Source organism: Epinephelus lanceolatus, chromosome 7 (assembly GCF_041903045.1).
Source record: "Epinephelus lanceolatus isolate andai-2023 chromosome 7, ASM4190304v1, whole genome shotgun sequence".
Taxonomy (NCBI): domain Eukaryota; kingdom Metazoa; phylum Chordata; class Actinopteri; order Perciformes; family Serranidae; genus Epinephelus; species Epinephelus lanceolatus.
In genome coordinates this window covers 42,322,351-42,337,157 of record NC_135740.1, presented here as the reverse complement: position 1 = coordinate 42,337,157, position 14,807 = coordinate 42,322,351, and the positions used below count along the sequence as shown (strand labels likewise).

The 14,807-nt window shown below is 43.0% G+C and overlaps 2 protein-coding genes across 3 annotated transcripts in view; one reads left to right on the top strand and one right to left on the bottom strand.

Annotated features, from left to right (window-relative positions):
- The first annotated feature begins 651 nt into the window (after window positions 1-651).
- elp1 (elongator acetyltransferase complex subunit 1) lies at window positions 652-13,053 on the top strand. Of its 2 annotated transcripts, none has more exons than XM_078169571.1 (36): window positions 652-793; window positions 1,710-1,922; window positions 2,092-2,244; window positions 2,417-2,498; window positions 2,932-3,012; window positions 3,128-3,213; window positions 3,305-3,495; window positions 3,619-3,742; window positions 3,871-3,964; window positions 4,215-4,445; window positions 4,526-4,696; window positions 5,773-5,851; window positions 5,963-6,118; window positions 6,255-6,361; window positions 6,487-6,590; window positions 6,684-6,737; window positions 6,837-6,942; window positions 7,030-7,145; window positions 7,301-7,374; window positions 7,553-7,631; window positions 7,844-7,923; window positions 8,024-8,161; window positions 8,406-8,491; window positions 8,600-8,748; window positions 9,310-9,433; window positions 9,601-9,698; window positions 10,276-10,477; window positions 10,616-10,677; window positions 10,770-10,832; window positions 10,927-10,987; window positions 11,108-11,221; window positions 11,579-11,678; window positions 11,961-12,088; window positions 12,382-12,533; window positions 12,726-12,804; window positions 12,910-13,053. In XM_078169571.1, exons 2-36 carry the CDS (start codon window positions 1,773-1,775, stop codon window positions 12,975-12,977), a joined length of 3,942 nt encoding a protein of 1,313 aa, XP_078025697.1. In that variant the 5' UTR covers window positions 652-793; window positions 1,710-1,772; the 3' UTR covers window positions 12,978-13,053. The 2 variants fall into 2 exon arrangements, with proteins under 2 accessions (XP_078025697.1, XP_033489135.1); XM_033633244.2 differs by having other exon boundaries at window positions 5,764-5,851.
- cpxm1b (carboxypeptidase X (M14 family), member 1b) overlaps window positions 12,138-14,807 on the bottom strand; it is a 29,175-nt gene continuing 26,505 nt past the window's right edge. The window contains exons 12-14 of the mRNA XM_033633245.2: window positions 14,453-14,592; window positions 14,241-14,343; window positions 12,138-13,766 (exon numbers count right to left, since the gene is read on the bottom strand). Coding sequence (XP_033489136.2) covers window positions 13,465-13,766; window positions 14,241-14,343; window positions 14,453-14,592 — 545 coding nt within the window. The 3' untranslated portion in view covers window positions 12,138-13,464. The remainder of the gene's footprint in view (window positions 13,767-14,240; window positions 14,344-14,452; window positions 14,593-14,807) is intronic.

Below are 14,807 nucleotides of genomic sequence, written 5' to 3'. Positions count from 1 at the left end.
TTTAACCTCTTAACGTCAATATGAGTTTCTCCAGTTTGAGGTGTTGCATAATATCTTTGATTGACACAGGCATAACTGAAGTCTTTTGTCAATCTCCAGGTAACATCAAGGGAACGTTCCCTGAATGCTACCTGTTTGCTTGGTACAGGCACACTATGTTAAAGCATAATGTGAAAAATAAAATAAAGATATAATTGTACAGAACATATGAATATAATATTAGTATGTGAATTATTTAGCACCTACTTAAGGATGTTAATTTTTTAAAGCGATATTTGGGAAAATGTATGCGTCACACAATGCTTTGATGATATACTGAAAGGAACCGTACACATGAATTATATATATGCTAAAACTGAGCACGTAGAGCCTGAAATATAAACTCAAAATACACAATGTACATGGAGCTGTTCACATAGAAATGCAATTGTTATTATTAGTAGTAGTAGTAGCAGTAGTAGTTCTATTGAGGTGAGGCATAATGAGTTACATTCAAGTTTTAATTTATAATCTACCCATCCCTATAATCATATATCGAATTTGTCTACTGGGGATCAATAGATAAAGTTCTGATATTAGCAAATAAAAGACAGATAAAGTTCAGGTTTCCTTTTGTCACATTTCATTTTTGTATGAAATTCATTATACCTCCAGGCCGCCAGGGGGCGCCACCGCCGCTGACTCCGATAACTGCGTCAGAGGTGAAAGGTCATGTGTCTGACAGCGCCACATGCATGATGTTGTTGATGCAGGACATTTAAAAGCTCTCAGTACTTCAGGCTGTTTCGTCTTGGTGAGTTTTTACAATTTATTTGAGATTTCATGACGCTTCAAAGCCGCCATTTTATGACAGGTTAACGGAAATATCGCTGCTAATTAGCATGTCGCTAATTCAAGTTTAAAGGTAAGCTAGCACATCCAGTTCCATTTTCGGACACCCTGTAACTTAGGTAAGATTTTCTCTCTACAGTCACCAGCTTGGTTTGTAAAACTGCTAACAATGTAGTTATTTACACTGTCAAAGTACGGTTAGGTTCATGTTTCCTGGCGAATTTATAAACGGATGTCAGCTAAAGAGTAACGTTACAGATACATGGTTCAGGTAACAGGCTAACTGTGATCAGGTAAAGCAAACATTAAACTGACTATAAAATGTTCGTGTGTAATATGATGGTACACTTGGTTTTAAGCTGTTAACGAACTTTAAAGGGACGTTGCTGCCCAAATTTGGGTTTCCAGTGAGAAAGTGTCTAACATGGTTGTGTCCGATAATGGATTCATGTTGCATAGTGGCTGTGATAGCGAGAAACTAAGCGAAGGAACAGACAGTAGGCTGTTTTCTAAGTCCAGAGGTGCCTTGTAACTGTTTAATCTTATTCTCATAGTATCAAAACTGCAATCACATGAAACAGAGGAAAGCATACAGCCTTTAACATGTGCGAATCACAAATCTATAAATGCTTACTTGAAAGAGGCAAACTCTTCATTAATCATTGACAGCAGCCACACAGAAGAAACTTTAATAAACTTTATTTGTACAGCACTGTTCAAAAGCCAATATAGATACCAAATTGGGAGTTTTACAGTCCCTAAAACCTCAGAAAGATTGCTGGTGTTTTCATCACTGTGATGATACTGTACTGGTGTATCACCCAGATGTGTCAGTCAGTGGTTTCAGTAATAAACATGTTTCATTTTTGCTGTTTCAGGTGTTTTGCAGTCTTTGGCTCCACACTCAGGCTCTGCGTGTTTTCAGTCTGTCCTGAGGCAAAATGCGGAACTTGAAGCTGCTGAAGAGCCTTCGGAGCTCAGAGCTTCAGGGTCCAGGCTCCCCGCAGTGTTCCTCTGTGCGGGCTGACACCGGCTCACTGCTGGTCGCTTCTCACTACTCCATCACAGAGTACGACCCACGAACTGGCCAGGTGAGCTAGTGATGATGTGCTTGTCTGGTTGAGAGCAAAGATTATGCGTAGATGTCGGTGCTCATGACTTTGCAGGTTTTATTTATATTCCATTCCAATTTTAAAAAGTAGTCAAGGAAAAGTGCAGCATTTCAATGAGAAATCACCTTTCCTCTGTTTGGTTGTGCAGGTGGTCAGTGAGGCCTCGCTGACAGCTGAGGGTTTCCTCCCAGAGGACGGCAGCGGGACAGTAGTCGGCCTGCAGGACCTGGCTGAACTCGAGTCGGCATGTTTGGCCACAGCTGGTGGTGATGTCGTCCTCTTCAACTTCAACACCTGCCAGGTGAGCAGCACAGAACAGTTGGAAAGTTAGGAGTTTCTTTTTCAGCCGTCATGTCTTCAAATGTCTGTGTGGCTGTTAAGAGTTGGCTTTAAGTTAAGGGTAATATAAGAGGCAAGGGAATGAATTACATCAACAAGAGTTCTCACAAAGTTTCTGTGATCATGTTCCACAGTTAGAGTGTGTTGGCAGCGTGGACAGCGGCCTAACCTCGATGAGTTGGAGTCCTGATGAAGAGCTTGTTGCTCTCACTACTGGTCAGTATGTTACACTATGTCAAAAACATATTATTTGAAAACATGTTAATTCAGCTTTCACCTTAAATTTAATGCTTTAAATCATCAGACAGAGAGCTCTCAGTGGCGTCAGTCTCTTGTCAGTCGATCTCTGTGTCATTGCACACACAACAAAGCAGCAAAAATATTAAGATACAAGGCCAGTTGTCTAAACTTTTATAAAGCAGAGGCCGTTATCGGTAGTTTAGAATTTTTATGGTGGCACCATTTTGCTGTTTGGAAATCGTCAAAGGTGAACAAAAGTTTCAGTTTTAAATATAAAACATAGTCAAGGTACCCTGTTGTTTTAGATATTAGTATATCACCATAGTTACAATGCTTTGTTACATAATTTTTGTTAAACATATTAAACAGTGTTACAAATGAATAAAACAATAATAACTTGTGCTCACAGGTCAGGAAACCATCATCATGATGACCAAAGACTTCGAGCCAATCACTGAGGTCGGGATCCACCAGGATGACTTCGGTGAAGGTACAGTAGTTCCTAATGGACTGTTTAGAGCAGTGGTTCCTAACTTGAGAATAGAAATATTTGTAACATGGCTAAATAACAATACTTTACATACAGTATGTTGTGTTTTCTGCAGGGAAGTTCATCACAGTGGGCTGGGGGAAGAAGGAGACTCAGTTCCACGGCTCAGAGGGGAAACAGGCAGCACAGAGGAAGAACCAGGTCAGTGTTCAACAACAGAAACACCATAGCTTAAAGAATGGTTGAACATTTCTAAGAACTTTGTCTAATGTGAAAGTATTCATAAACACAGGAAGTGCAGCCGGCTGCAGCCTGGGATGACCGCAGGCCACGGGTGACGTGGCGAGGCGATGGTCAGCTGTTTGCCGTCAGTGCCGTCTGTCCTCAGACTGGAGCCAGGAAGGTTCGGGTCTGGAACAGAGAGGGCGTCCTGCAGGCCACCAGCGAGATCATCAACGGCCTGGAGCAGGCGCTGTGCTGGAAGTGAGAGTCCTAAAGCTGTTTTCTATCATTTCATTAAAGTCTTACTGGTAATTAAGTTCCTGCTCTTTTTCACGTAGAGAACTGTGTAGTGTGTGAAAGCTAAATCTTCTCCTGATGTTTCAGACCTTCAGGGAGCCTGATAGCGAGCACTCAGCGTCATCCCAACAAACACAGTGTGGTTTTCATGGAGAAGAACGGACTGCTGCACGGAGACTTCACCCTCCCATTCAGCAAAGACCAGGCCAAGGTGCTGAACTCTCAGCCAAACCTGACTCACATATGATTTTGAAAATATCAAATATTTATTTCCAGTTTGTGATTTTTATTTCTCAGAAACACAATAAAACTTGATTGATTTTTGTGTGTGTGTTTCAGGTGAAGGATTTGCTGTGGAACAGTGACTCCACTGTCTTAGCCGTGTGGTTGGAGGACATGACAGCTGGAGAAGACCAACAGGTCAACACTTACAGTGAGTTAAGCCAAAGTTGTAGCCGCTCCCTCAGGACAATCAGTGTCATATTAAACATGTTGCACCACATCTGTGACTGAAATTATTGCCTGACAAGTATTAAAATCCAAAAAGCTTGCTCACAGAAGTTTGCAATTTATTATAATGTCACTGAAAATACAAAAAAAACAGCTTAAATCATGAATAAATGCATGAATGAATTAAATAAATAAATATATATGAATTAAATGTATACGTGTTCTTCCTGCAGTCCAGCTGTGGGTGGTGGGAAACTACCACTGGTATCTGAAGCAGAGTCTGGACTTTGGCAGAGACTCTCAGAAGGCTCCAGTCTGTGTCTGCTGGGACCCTGAGCGCCCCCTCAAGCTCCACGTGGTGACCCGCGGCTGGACCAGCATCACCTACGACTGGGGCTGGACGACCGAGAGGAGCCTGGGGTTGGACAACACCGACAACGCCAACGTGGCCGTGATTGATGGAGGTGAGAGCCAATGAGACAAGAGGACATGGGACTGTATCATGACTCCAACATGGTATTAATATTTATTTAACCCCCCTCAGATAAAATCCTGGTGACAAACTTCAGGCAGTGTGTGGTACCTCCTCCCATGTGTTCATTTGAGCTCCAGCTGGCCTCACCGGTCAACCAGGTGACCTTCCTCTGCCAACCTCAGCGGACCAATCGGCTGGCAGCCTTGACTTCTGACGGACAGATCTCAGTCTACAGCCAAGGTGGGGTTTACAGTGTGTGCCATAACATAGACAGAAATCATGAGGAGCAAGGAGGAAGATTCTGGAGGAGCTTAGTGAGGAAACACAGGTGTATCCTGCATGTCTTTACCTTGTATCTCACATCCTCACAAGGAGGAGCTAAGACGTGAAGAAGAGATGTGAGTGAGGGAAGCGAGGAGACATGTTAGCATAAAAATAAAGCACCCTAAGGGATTGTAGAAGCAAAAAAGTCAAGGTCCCGAGCCGGGCCAGTTAGCTCGCGACCTCGCTCTTCCCCTCTCAAACGGACTTTCATTATCTTCCATTAGATATCAAAAACTCAAATACTCAGAGGTCAAAAAAAAATCACTGGAGACACGTAGAATCAGATGCAACTGAGTTTAATGTGCTCGCAGGCAACAAACACATCACAACCCAAATGAGCCAAGCTCCGGAGCAAGGCTGGAATTTCTTTGTTTGCGCTCGCTCTTTTATCGTAGAATTTCTGCTGAGTCATCTCTTTTCCTTAATCCTTCCCACTTGGCTCTGATCGTAACATATCCCACCTCTGCTGAGTCACTTTTTCTCCACCATAATGGTGTCATATTTCTGCTGACTCAGCACTTTTTAGTCCTTCCCCCTCTAGGGTCATTCTCAGGACAAGCTGTAATTCCCCTAATTTTCCACTAGTGTTTTCTGAACCCATCCTCATGCTATTTTTAGAAATGATTCACAGTGAGTCCTAGGTACTTCTCCACCACAATGCTTAAGTGCTCAATGAGTGTGTGTGTGTGTGTGTCATAAGAATACATGAAATATTAAACCAGTGTGTAATTTGTCAGTTGCACAGATTATATTGCTTCAACACATATCTTTTAAAGGTCAGCTAAAAGGTACAGTATATGTCTTCAGTAAATCAGTACATTACACTACAGGATCTTGGGTAGATGCTGCACATAACAAAGTCTGGGCTGAAGCTCACATCTAGTATTTTCTTAATGTGTTTTAAAATGACATTAACACTGATATGTATCTATTTGTGTTTGAGTCTGGATATTATTCTGATCTGTTTGTTCTTCACCCACCAGTCGATCTAGATTCAGGAAAGCAGGCTGATAAAACAGCAGATGGGTTCAGGATAATGTCTCAACATCTGGTGCTCCAGAAAACCTTCAGGTAACAGCCTGCAGTGCTGCAGTTTCCTGCCAATGTGCACTTGAGATGCTCGTTGTTTTCTGTTTCTTTCTTCCCTCTGTGATCTCTCCTGTTCCTCTGATGTTCCTGCAGGGTGACGGCTCTCCAGGAGGAGCCTCTGGCCCTGCGGCAGCTGCTGTGGCTGAAGGACGAGCTGTTTGTATGTGTGAGCTCCGGTCTGCTGCCAACGTCCTCCACCCTGATGATGCTCCACCCCGCACATGATGCTGATGACACACTCACTGTCAGGTCAGTATGGCTGAGGTGGCGGCACTAGTCATCATCCTGTTCAGCTTACTAATAAACTGAACTGCATTGCATTCAGTTGGATTATTACACAGCTGTGTTGAAAGTCAGGACTCAGCTCAGTGTTTGTATGTTTCAGGTCTGAGATGGAGGTGGACGGTGTTGTGGTCAGTATGGTTCACTGCTCTCAGACTGGCACTGTGGCTCTACAGCTGGAGGATGGACAGATCAGGAAGCTGAGCTGGGGTAGGTCACCAACACTCTTCTTCTGCTGCTGAATTACAGGTTTTATGAAGTTACGTTCTGCTGTATATTTAGATCTAAATGCATATAAAAATATTCTTTAAACGATTTGTCAATAAAATGTGTAGATTGTCCTGAGCCGTCAGTGGAGGGCTGGCGTGACTCCAGCGGATGTAGCATCAACTTCCCTGTTCCCTGCGTTCAGATGGCCCTCTGCAGCATCACTGGAGAGGTAGAAACACATACTTAATAACATGACTAAATATAAGTGAGGCCATGTCTACAGGCTTTAATTTATGTTTCTTTTTGCTTTCTGTGTCTTCAGGAATATCTACTCGGCCTGACGGACAGATCCCACCTGTACGCTGGAGACACAGAGGTATGATGACACCTTTATTTTACCAGCTGTTTTAATTTGCTCATCGCAGACTGCTTTGCTGTGTGAAATGTGTTCATTCGTGTTCGCATTTTTTCTCAGCTGGCCTCCAATATTTCCTCCTTCGCCGTTTGCAACGACTTCCTCCTCATCACCACACACTCCCACACCTGCCGCTGCCTCCAACTGAGCACACTCAGTGTCAAAGGTAGGATGGAGACACCCACACACACACACACACACAGGGGTCCATAGTGTGCATCTGTTCTGAGTTGAATGACCTTTGACCCCGCAGAGCTGCAGGCAGCCTTGGCCTCAGATGGAGGTCAGAATGATGAAACGCTGCGGCGGGTGGAGAGAGGATCCAGGATCGTCACCGTGGTACCGCAAGACACCAGAGTGATTCTGCAGGTCAGTTTAACACACACAGACATGCAGATGATACTGTCTATGACCATTGTCTGAATCCGAGATCCAGATGCACACATTTCTAACATTTTTATTATGAAAAATGACAAATTTAGAGTTATGAATTCTGTGATTAATTTTGGTGTGTTTGTGTCCAGATGCCTCGTGGGAACCTGGAGACCGTTCATCATCGGGCGCTGGTGTTGGCTCAGCTCAGGACGTGGTTAGACAGGTGAGTTTGATCTTCATCCATCATCACCTGCATGTTTCTTACAAGATGTGTTGAGGGTCACTTCATCCTCGTGACGTTATGCAAATGATTTGTAGCCTCATATTTAAGACTGGAAGCAGAGTGTGTTTGAATCGTCCCATACTGTGTCTGAGTGTTAAACCTGTTTTGTCTTTTTCAGTTTGAGGTTCAGAGACTCTTTCGAGTGTATGAGGAAGCTGAGGATCAACCTGAACCTCATTTATGACCACAACCCAAAGGTACATAAAAGGTTTAACATGTAGTTTTGTTCATCGCACCTTTTATTTTGTCAACAGCCTACAGTTTATTATTTTTGCTTGAATATTTTTAGGATTCTGACCTGTTTCTAATCATGAAGGCAGTGCATTAATAAAGATTAAAGCCTAAAACCAAACACTGAGGCCATGTATGTGTCTGACTTGTCATCTTCACTGTCCATCTCTTCCCACAGGTTTTCCTGGAGAACATAGAGACCTTCATCACACAGCTCAACTCCATCAACCACATCAACCTCTTCCTCACTGAGCTCAAGTAAGACCTGCTGGAGCAGATTTTCAGTTAAGGAAAAAAAAACCCACCTCAACAGGTATTTTCCTCATTCATTTGGCTATTTTTTCCCTTTGGCATTCAGGGAGGAGGATACGACCAGCACCATGTACCCCCGCCATGAGAGCAGCCCGATCCAGACCCAGCCTGCTTCTGGGCAGAAGAAGGTGGATGTAGTTTGTGATGCTTTGCGGAGCGCCATGGAATCAATGGATCAAAACAAGTCAGTGATGCTAAAATTGATTTAGAAACATCTGCTTAGAATCTTAATGTTTAGGTTGAAATATTTGCAATGTCTGGTGCTAACAGAGGATTGTTGTCCAGCGAATTTTGGACTTGGACGAGCCCTTTGAAGACATATTCTTTAAAACATCTCTGCAGTGTTTAAGCTATAATTGTGCTGTCAGTCTAACAGCAGATATAGAGCAGTAGTGGGATATAAAACAATGTTGTTGTCGACCTTCCAGATTCTTTCTGTCCATACTGACGACTCATGTGAAGAAGACGGTTCCAGAGCTGGAGATCGCTCTGCAGAAAGTCCACGAGCTTCGAGGTGAGCACGCTGATCTGTCTCACTCAGTTGCACACACAGAACAAGATATTGGGAGCAGATTATCTTTTTTAGTTCCTCATTGTGAGCTGTGTTTGTGTATTTGTCCAGTGAACCCTCCTGAAGCTCCCGGTGCTGTGAGCCCTGAAGAGGCATTAAAGTACCTCCTCTTCCTCGTCAATGTCAACGACCTGTATGAACACTCTCTGGGAACGTACGACTTTGATCTGGTGCTCATGGTGGCCGAGAAATCCCAGAAGGTTCGAGACTGCAGATGAGAGAGTGTCTTCTTGCTTTACTTGACTCACTAAAGTTTCAAAGTGCTTTGCAGCACAAATAAAAATTTAAATCCAAAGTACCATGACACTGTTTATCAAACACTGTAACTTAGTGGATTTAAATAGAGTCTGGTGTGTTTGGTGGTGGTGATTTTGGGATCCTAATCCTTAACAAAAAGGTCTGTCTTTGTAGGGATCCTTTCCATAATGTGTCAGACACATGGAATAATAATGTGAGCCTGACACTGACAAAAACAAACACTTTAAATGGAGGTAAATTGATGGTGCACATGCTGAGTGGATGGGAGGATGTATACATGGAAATTTAAAAATCAGAGAATCAAGATATGTAGGATATGAAGAGAACAAAACATGGAATTGGTTCAGATAACCCATGGGTTGCGTATGGTTTTCTTTTTTCCATTTCCAGAATATCAAAATGGATTTCCAACATTCCAGACAACCAAAAACTCATTCATTATTTTTTACACTCATTATATAACAAAGTATGTATCAGTTAATTTTCATTCACAATCCCTGCAGGACCCCAAAGAGTACCTTCCCTTCTTGAACATGCTCAAGAGCCTGGAGCCAAACTACCAGCGCTACACCATCGACAAGCACCTGAAGCGCTACAGGAAGGCCCTGCATCACCTCAGCAAGTGTGGTCAGTCTGAATGTTGCCTGTTTCACCGCTGTTCTATTTTATCAGGAGAGATTCCCAACTCGACAACTTTCACATAATGGAGCTACTGAAATGTGGAACTGTTTGATATCTGGACAGACTGTTTTACAGTTCACTCTGACCTAATCTGTGTTGTGCTCTGTGCTCAGGTGAGGAACATTTCTCTGAAGCTTTGCAGCTCGTGAAGGAGCAGAAACTTTACAGTGAAGCTCTGCGACTGTACGCAGCAGACAATGCACACTACAAGGTACAAAAACAAATACAGCTCAGTCCACAGACAGAAGTCAGACGGTACTTCTGTGATAGGATCTGTGTGTACAGCTGTTTATTTGAGACACAAAAAAACACATAAGTACTAATAAACAGTGTGTTACGACAGCTGTCACTACTGATGCACAGCCATATTGGATTTTGAGATCGGGATTGGGGAGGATCCTCTGACTTTCTGAGTCAGAAATCTGATTTTAGGGGGCGTTTAAGGTGAAGTTTCCAAATGGAAACTTGGAAATTCTGACTTTCCAGCACAACGTGAACGCACCATAAAGCCATCAGTTTGGCTTCATCAACTTGTGGGGCTATTGTCATGATTTTTGGCATTTTAATAGTGTAAATATTTACTCATAATTCTAATAAGATTTTAAAAAAAAAAAACAAAAAAAAAAACAGTCATAGTCATGTAGCTACATGTGACAATCCCAGGCCTCTGTGGTTGGATGTGCATGTGTGGTTATATATTTGCAAAACACTTTTATCCAGTTTTCAGATTCACTTTTTTGTTAAATTATCTTCTAAGCAAAGATTAACACCTCAACTTTGACCTCTAGGTCCTGAGCTGTGCTTATGCCGAGCACCTGATGGAGCAGCAACAGGCGGAGCAGGCTGGCCTGTTGCTATGGCGATGTGGAGAGCCCGTCAGCGCCCTGCAGGCATTCGCCAGCAGCTCCAGTTGGAGAAACGCCATCTGTGTGGCGCAGCAAATCCCACTACCGCCCGACCAGTTAGCTCTGCTGGCCCGGGACCTGGCAGGTAACCGTAACAACAGGTAGATAGATTGGGATGCAAGTTGACGAGCAGGTAGACAGTTAAATGGTCAGACATTGAACTGTTCCACACCAGGGTGTCAGAGCATGTAAATCCTAAAATAGTTTTTTCTGTCTCTTGTAGAGAAGCTGACTGAACAGCGACGGTACTCAGACGCTGCTCTGCTGCTGGACCAGTACGCCAAAGTAAGAGCCTCCACATCAAGAAGCTGCTGCACAACATGACTTCTGACGACGCCGCTTACTTATTCAAAACATTCTCTCTCTTTTTCCGATAGGACTGCGAGGAGGCCATCTTGGCTCTGATCACTGGTTCCGTCTGGGAGGAGGCGCTCCGACTGGTCAGTAAAAGGATTAACATTTCCTTTTTCTTACTTCTGTGTATTCATGTGTTTATTTTGGACGTCACCATGAGATATTCTGTGTCTGCTTCAGATTTACATGCACAACAGACAGGACATCACTGAAACCAACCTCAAACCTGCTCTGTTGGAAGGTAACCATCACTGTTTATTCCAGACCAGATGAGGGATGAAAGATGGGAAAAATAAAACACTTTGTCTTGTGATAATGTCTCACTGAGTTGTTGTCTAGTTATGATGTTGTCTTGTGTCAGCTGTCAGCACCCAGACCGCTTTCCTGGAGGCCCAGGTAGTGACGTTCACACGGCACAGAACCCGGCTGGCTGTGGTTCGAGAGCAGAAGGAGAAGGCCAGACTGGACATGCTGGGTGAGGATGAGGCAGATTTGACAGGACGTACAGAATCTGAGCTGACATGTTTGATTTGAACATGTCTTTGATGATTTTAGGTCATCTGTTCCTGTTAACGTTGCAAAATTTTTTAGTATTTTATATTATCAAATTAGTTTTTTCCAAGACAAAAAAGGTCAAAACATTCACAAACATTTCTCAGACCAGTCTTTTCTGTTTGATCAATATGTTCCAGTAATATTACCACCGAAATGTAGCTACAACAGACTCGTTTTGTAGAACACACAGGTCTAAAGAGACACCTGAAAAGGAATTAAGCAATGAATTAAGTAGAGGAAATATTGTGCAGTAACCCTCTGTGTTCCTCTTCATCAGACGAGGATGGTCCAGACTGTCCTGATGCTGAGCTTTACTCTGAAGCCAGCAGCGTGATGACCGGATCCAAATACTCTCAGAGCAACTCACGAATCTCCTCGTAAGACAAACACAAACACACACCTAAAGATTCCTGTCATATTCCTGTGATTTTCACATTGTAAAAAGTGTTGTTCATGTGATACATTATTAAAATTTTGGTTGCTGGTTTGTTTAAATCTGGAGTTGAGAGCATTCCTCTAAGTGAGGGAGATGCAGCAAGCTAAACTGCAGACATGCGTCATAAGCATGTGTCAACACTGTTTGTGTAATTGCGCTCACTGCCAGAAGGGGGAGACAAATGTTCTACACTCCAGCTTTAATGTTGACTCTCTGCCCGCAGGAGATCGTCAAAGAACCGACGGAAAGCAGAGAGGAAGAAGTTGAGTCTGAAGGAGGGAAGCCCGATGGAGGACAGAGCGCTGATGTACGCTCTGGGTGAAATCCTCACCTCTGTGGACAAGATGAGAGGTACACACACACATACACACACACACACACAAACAAAGGCTCTTCATCATTTAGATTTACTTCATATTTTAATGTTGAGACCATCTGCGTTTGATTGGCCGTTTAAGTTGCATCTGCTTGTGGAAAAACGACCACAGTTTTGTTGTTTACAGTTTAGAGATGGCAGTAAAACAGTAGGAGCAACCCGGGATGATGGGAAATGCAGTCTTATTCTGAAGAAGCACTTAATCAGCATGCACTAAAAAAAAAAAAAATCTAAATTACTCTGAACCATTTACTTGTCCGTCCTGCAGAGGAAGTTCACAGCCTGCTGAAGGCCCTGGTGCTGTTCCAGTTTGACAAACAGGCAGAGAAACTGCAGCTGGCCTACGAGGAGGCTCTGCAGACGATGGAGGGGGCAGTTCCTGAAGTGTGGCCTGAAGGCCTCCAGAATAACCAAGCTCCGGTAGGTACACTGCCATATTGTCACTCATATTTGGTTTAATCTAATTGTATGTCTGGTTGTTTTACTGCTGACGGATTTGTTCGGACAAACTGACAAACGAGAAAAATCATTCGTATTATTTTTGGTTTTTAAATATTCTTTCTACTTTTTTGGTATTTCTGAAGTAACCGTGGTATCATTCTTACTTTCCAGCTCACTGGACCAAACTCGACTGCAAACAGCATCATGGCGTCTTTCCAGCAGCAGCAGAGACCTGCAGCATCTCAGCAAGGTTCATAGTGTTAAACTTCATCTTATTTTCTTGACCTTGTTGTTCACATAAACACTCACAGGTCAGTGTCTGCACATCTCATGTCATTATTTTTTTTCTTTGCAGCCGCTGAGGTCCTGACGCCACCGAAGATGAGAAACGGTGTCAAGTGGAAGCTCGCTGTGCTCACATAAACTAGTTCTGTTTTTATTGTTTTTCTAACTGTAAAGTCAAATGGTAATTATGTAATAAAGATTCAGTTGATGTGTACACACCAGATGTGTTTGTTTTGTGTTGCTGTGGAGCGAAATTTAATCCATATATTTTTTAGAGTTCACAAAATAGATGTCAGAAGTTTTTAATGATTGAAGTGAACAGGTGAACCTCCATCCTGCACCATAATTTAACAACCACACTGGTGTGAAGACAGTGACACACATTGTCATTGTTTTGGCTCTGTGGTGTTGCACAATGAATATAAACTGAAAGCCACCACACACTGTTGTTGGCAAGCAAGCATGTTTGCTCAGTTCTGCTGCTCCACAGCAGAGGATGAAAATATCTCAAGTGTAAAACGTCACGTTGCCGTCTCACTTTAAAAAAGAAAAATGACTCCAGTGAAGGTGTGCGTCTCTGAGTGAACTGAACCAAGTCCAGCTTTGTTCTTATCTTCAGTCATCATCACATCCTCTTCGCCCGTTTGGCAGCAGCTCGTCTCTGGTTGATGGCCTTGGTGGTGACACGGAGCTTACGCAGACGTAGCTGTCGCAGCCGGAGCTGCAGGTCCTTGGGGAGTTTCCCTCCCTTTGCCAAAATGTCTTTTAGCCTCTGTTTGGGCATCTTGGTGAGGCGGAAGTCGCAGATCGTCGGGAAGTAGTCGTACATGACCTGGCAGGTGCGGGAGAAGGGCAGGTAGCCCTCTGCGCTGACTGTCAGGCGGTACTCGCCGGGATTCAGCAGCCGCCAGTAGTCGCCATCAGCAACTGGGAAAGGAAAGAGAAGTCCACAGTCAGCAGAGATCATCAGAATGGATCTAAAGTAACACTTAGGATAAGATAAAAATAATTGAAATAAAAGAACTATTAAAATTATATGGCAAGGTGGAACTCATCCCCAAATCTACTGGCCTTTGAAAAGTGAAAGCACTTCATACAACTTATCTCTGTAATACATTTTCTGATGAGGAAGAAAATAGTAATGTCAGAGTGGCTAACTTAAAATAAAAAGCGGCAAATCCGCAAAAATTTTATAGTGTCAAAAAGTGCTCAATTTTGCTCGTGAGACAATGTTTTGTAATTGTTTTATTCACCTGTTTATTTTGGATGACAACTTAGAAATAGTAAAATAAACAACAGCTTTCCTTATTAGTTCCGTACATACAGAAAGTTTTCTTCATATTTTCCAACCACAGACCTCGATTTGATTAATATGTGATGTGAGATGATGTCAGACTGTACCTGATCTAATGTGATGATCAATGTCGTCCACTTTAATGATGGCATCTGGGATACCAGCCTCTGTGTCTTTGTCTCGAACCACACCCTTAATCCCACGGTGGACCTATGAAAATAAAAAGGGGAACACTTATGTTTATGAAAACAGCAACAAAAGGAAAAACAAGGACTGAGGAAGAGGAACTGAAGATGAAAATAAATGAAAGCAGACAGACCTGCTCCATGTAAACCAGCAGAGACTCTCTGTTGTTCTCCCACTCGATGGGAAGTTCACTGGCGTGAGGAAACTTATCACAGGACAACTCCACTGTCACCTCGAAGCAGTTGGTGTGCAGGTAGCTGAAATCATTCATACCTGCAAAAACAGAAAAAACATGGAAATTGATATTTTCAGTTTCATTTTATTCTCTGATGGAGTCTGCTGGGGTTGGGTTTAGGACTCTAACAAGGTCTGTTTTTCATTTTAGACGTAAAGGTTCTGTGTACGACATTCAGAGAATTAACAAAGGAGAAAACCAGTGTTTGGAGTAATGGCGTCCTGAGCCGAGAATGAAGTCACACTACCTCTGT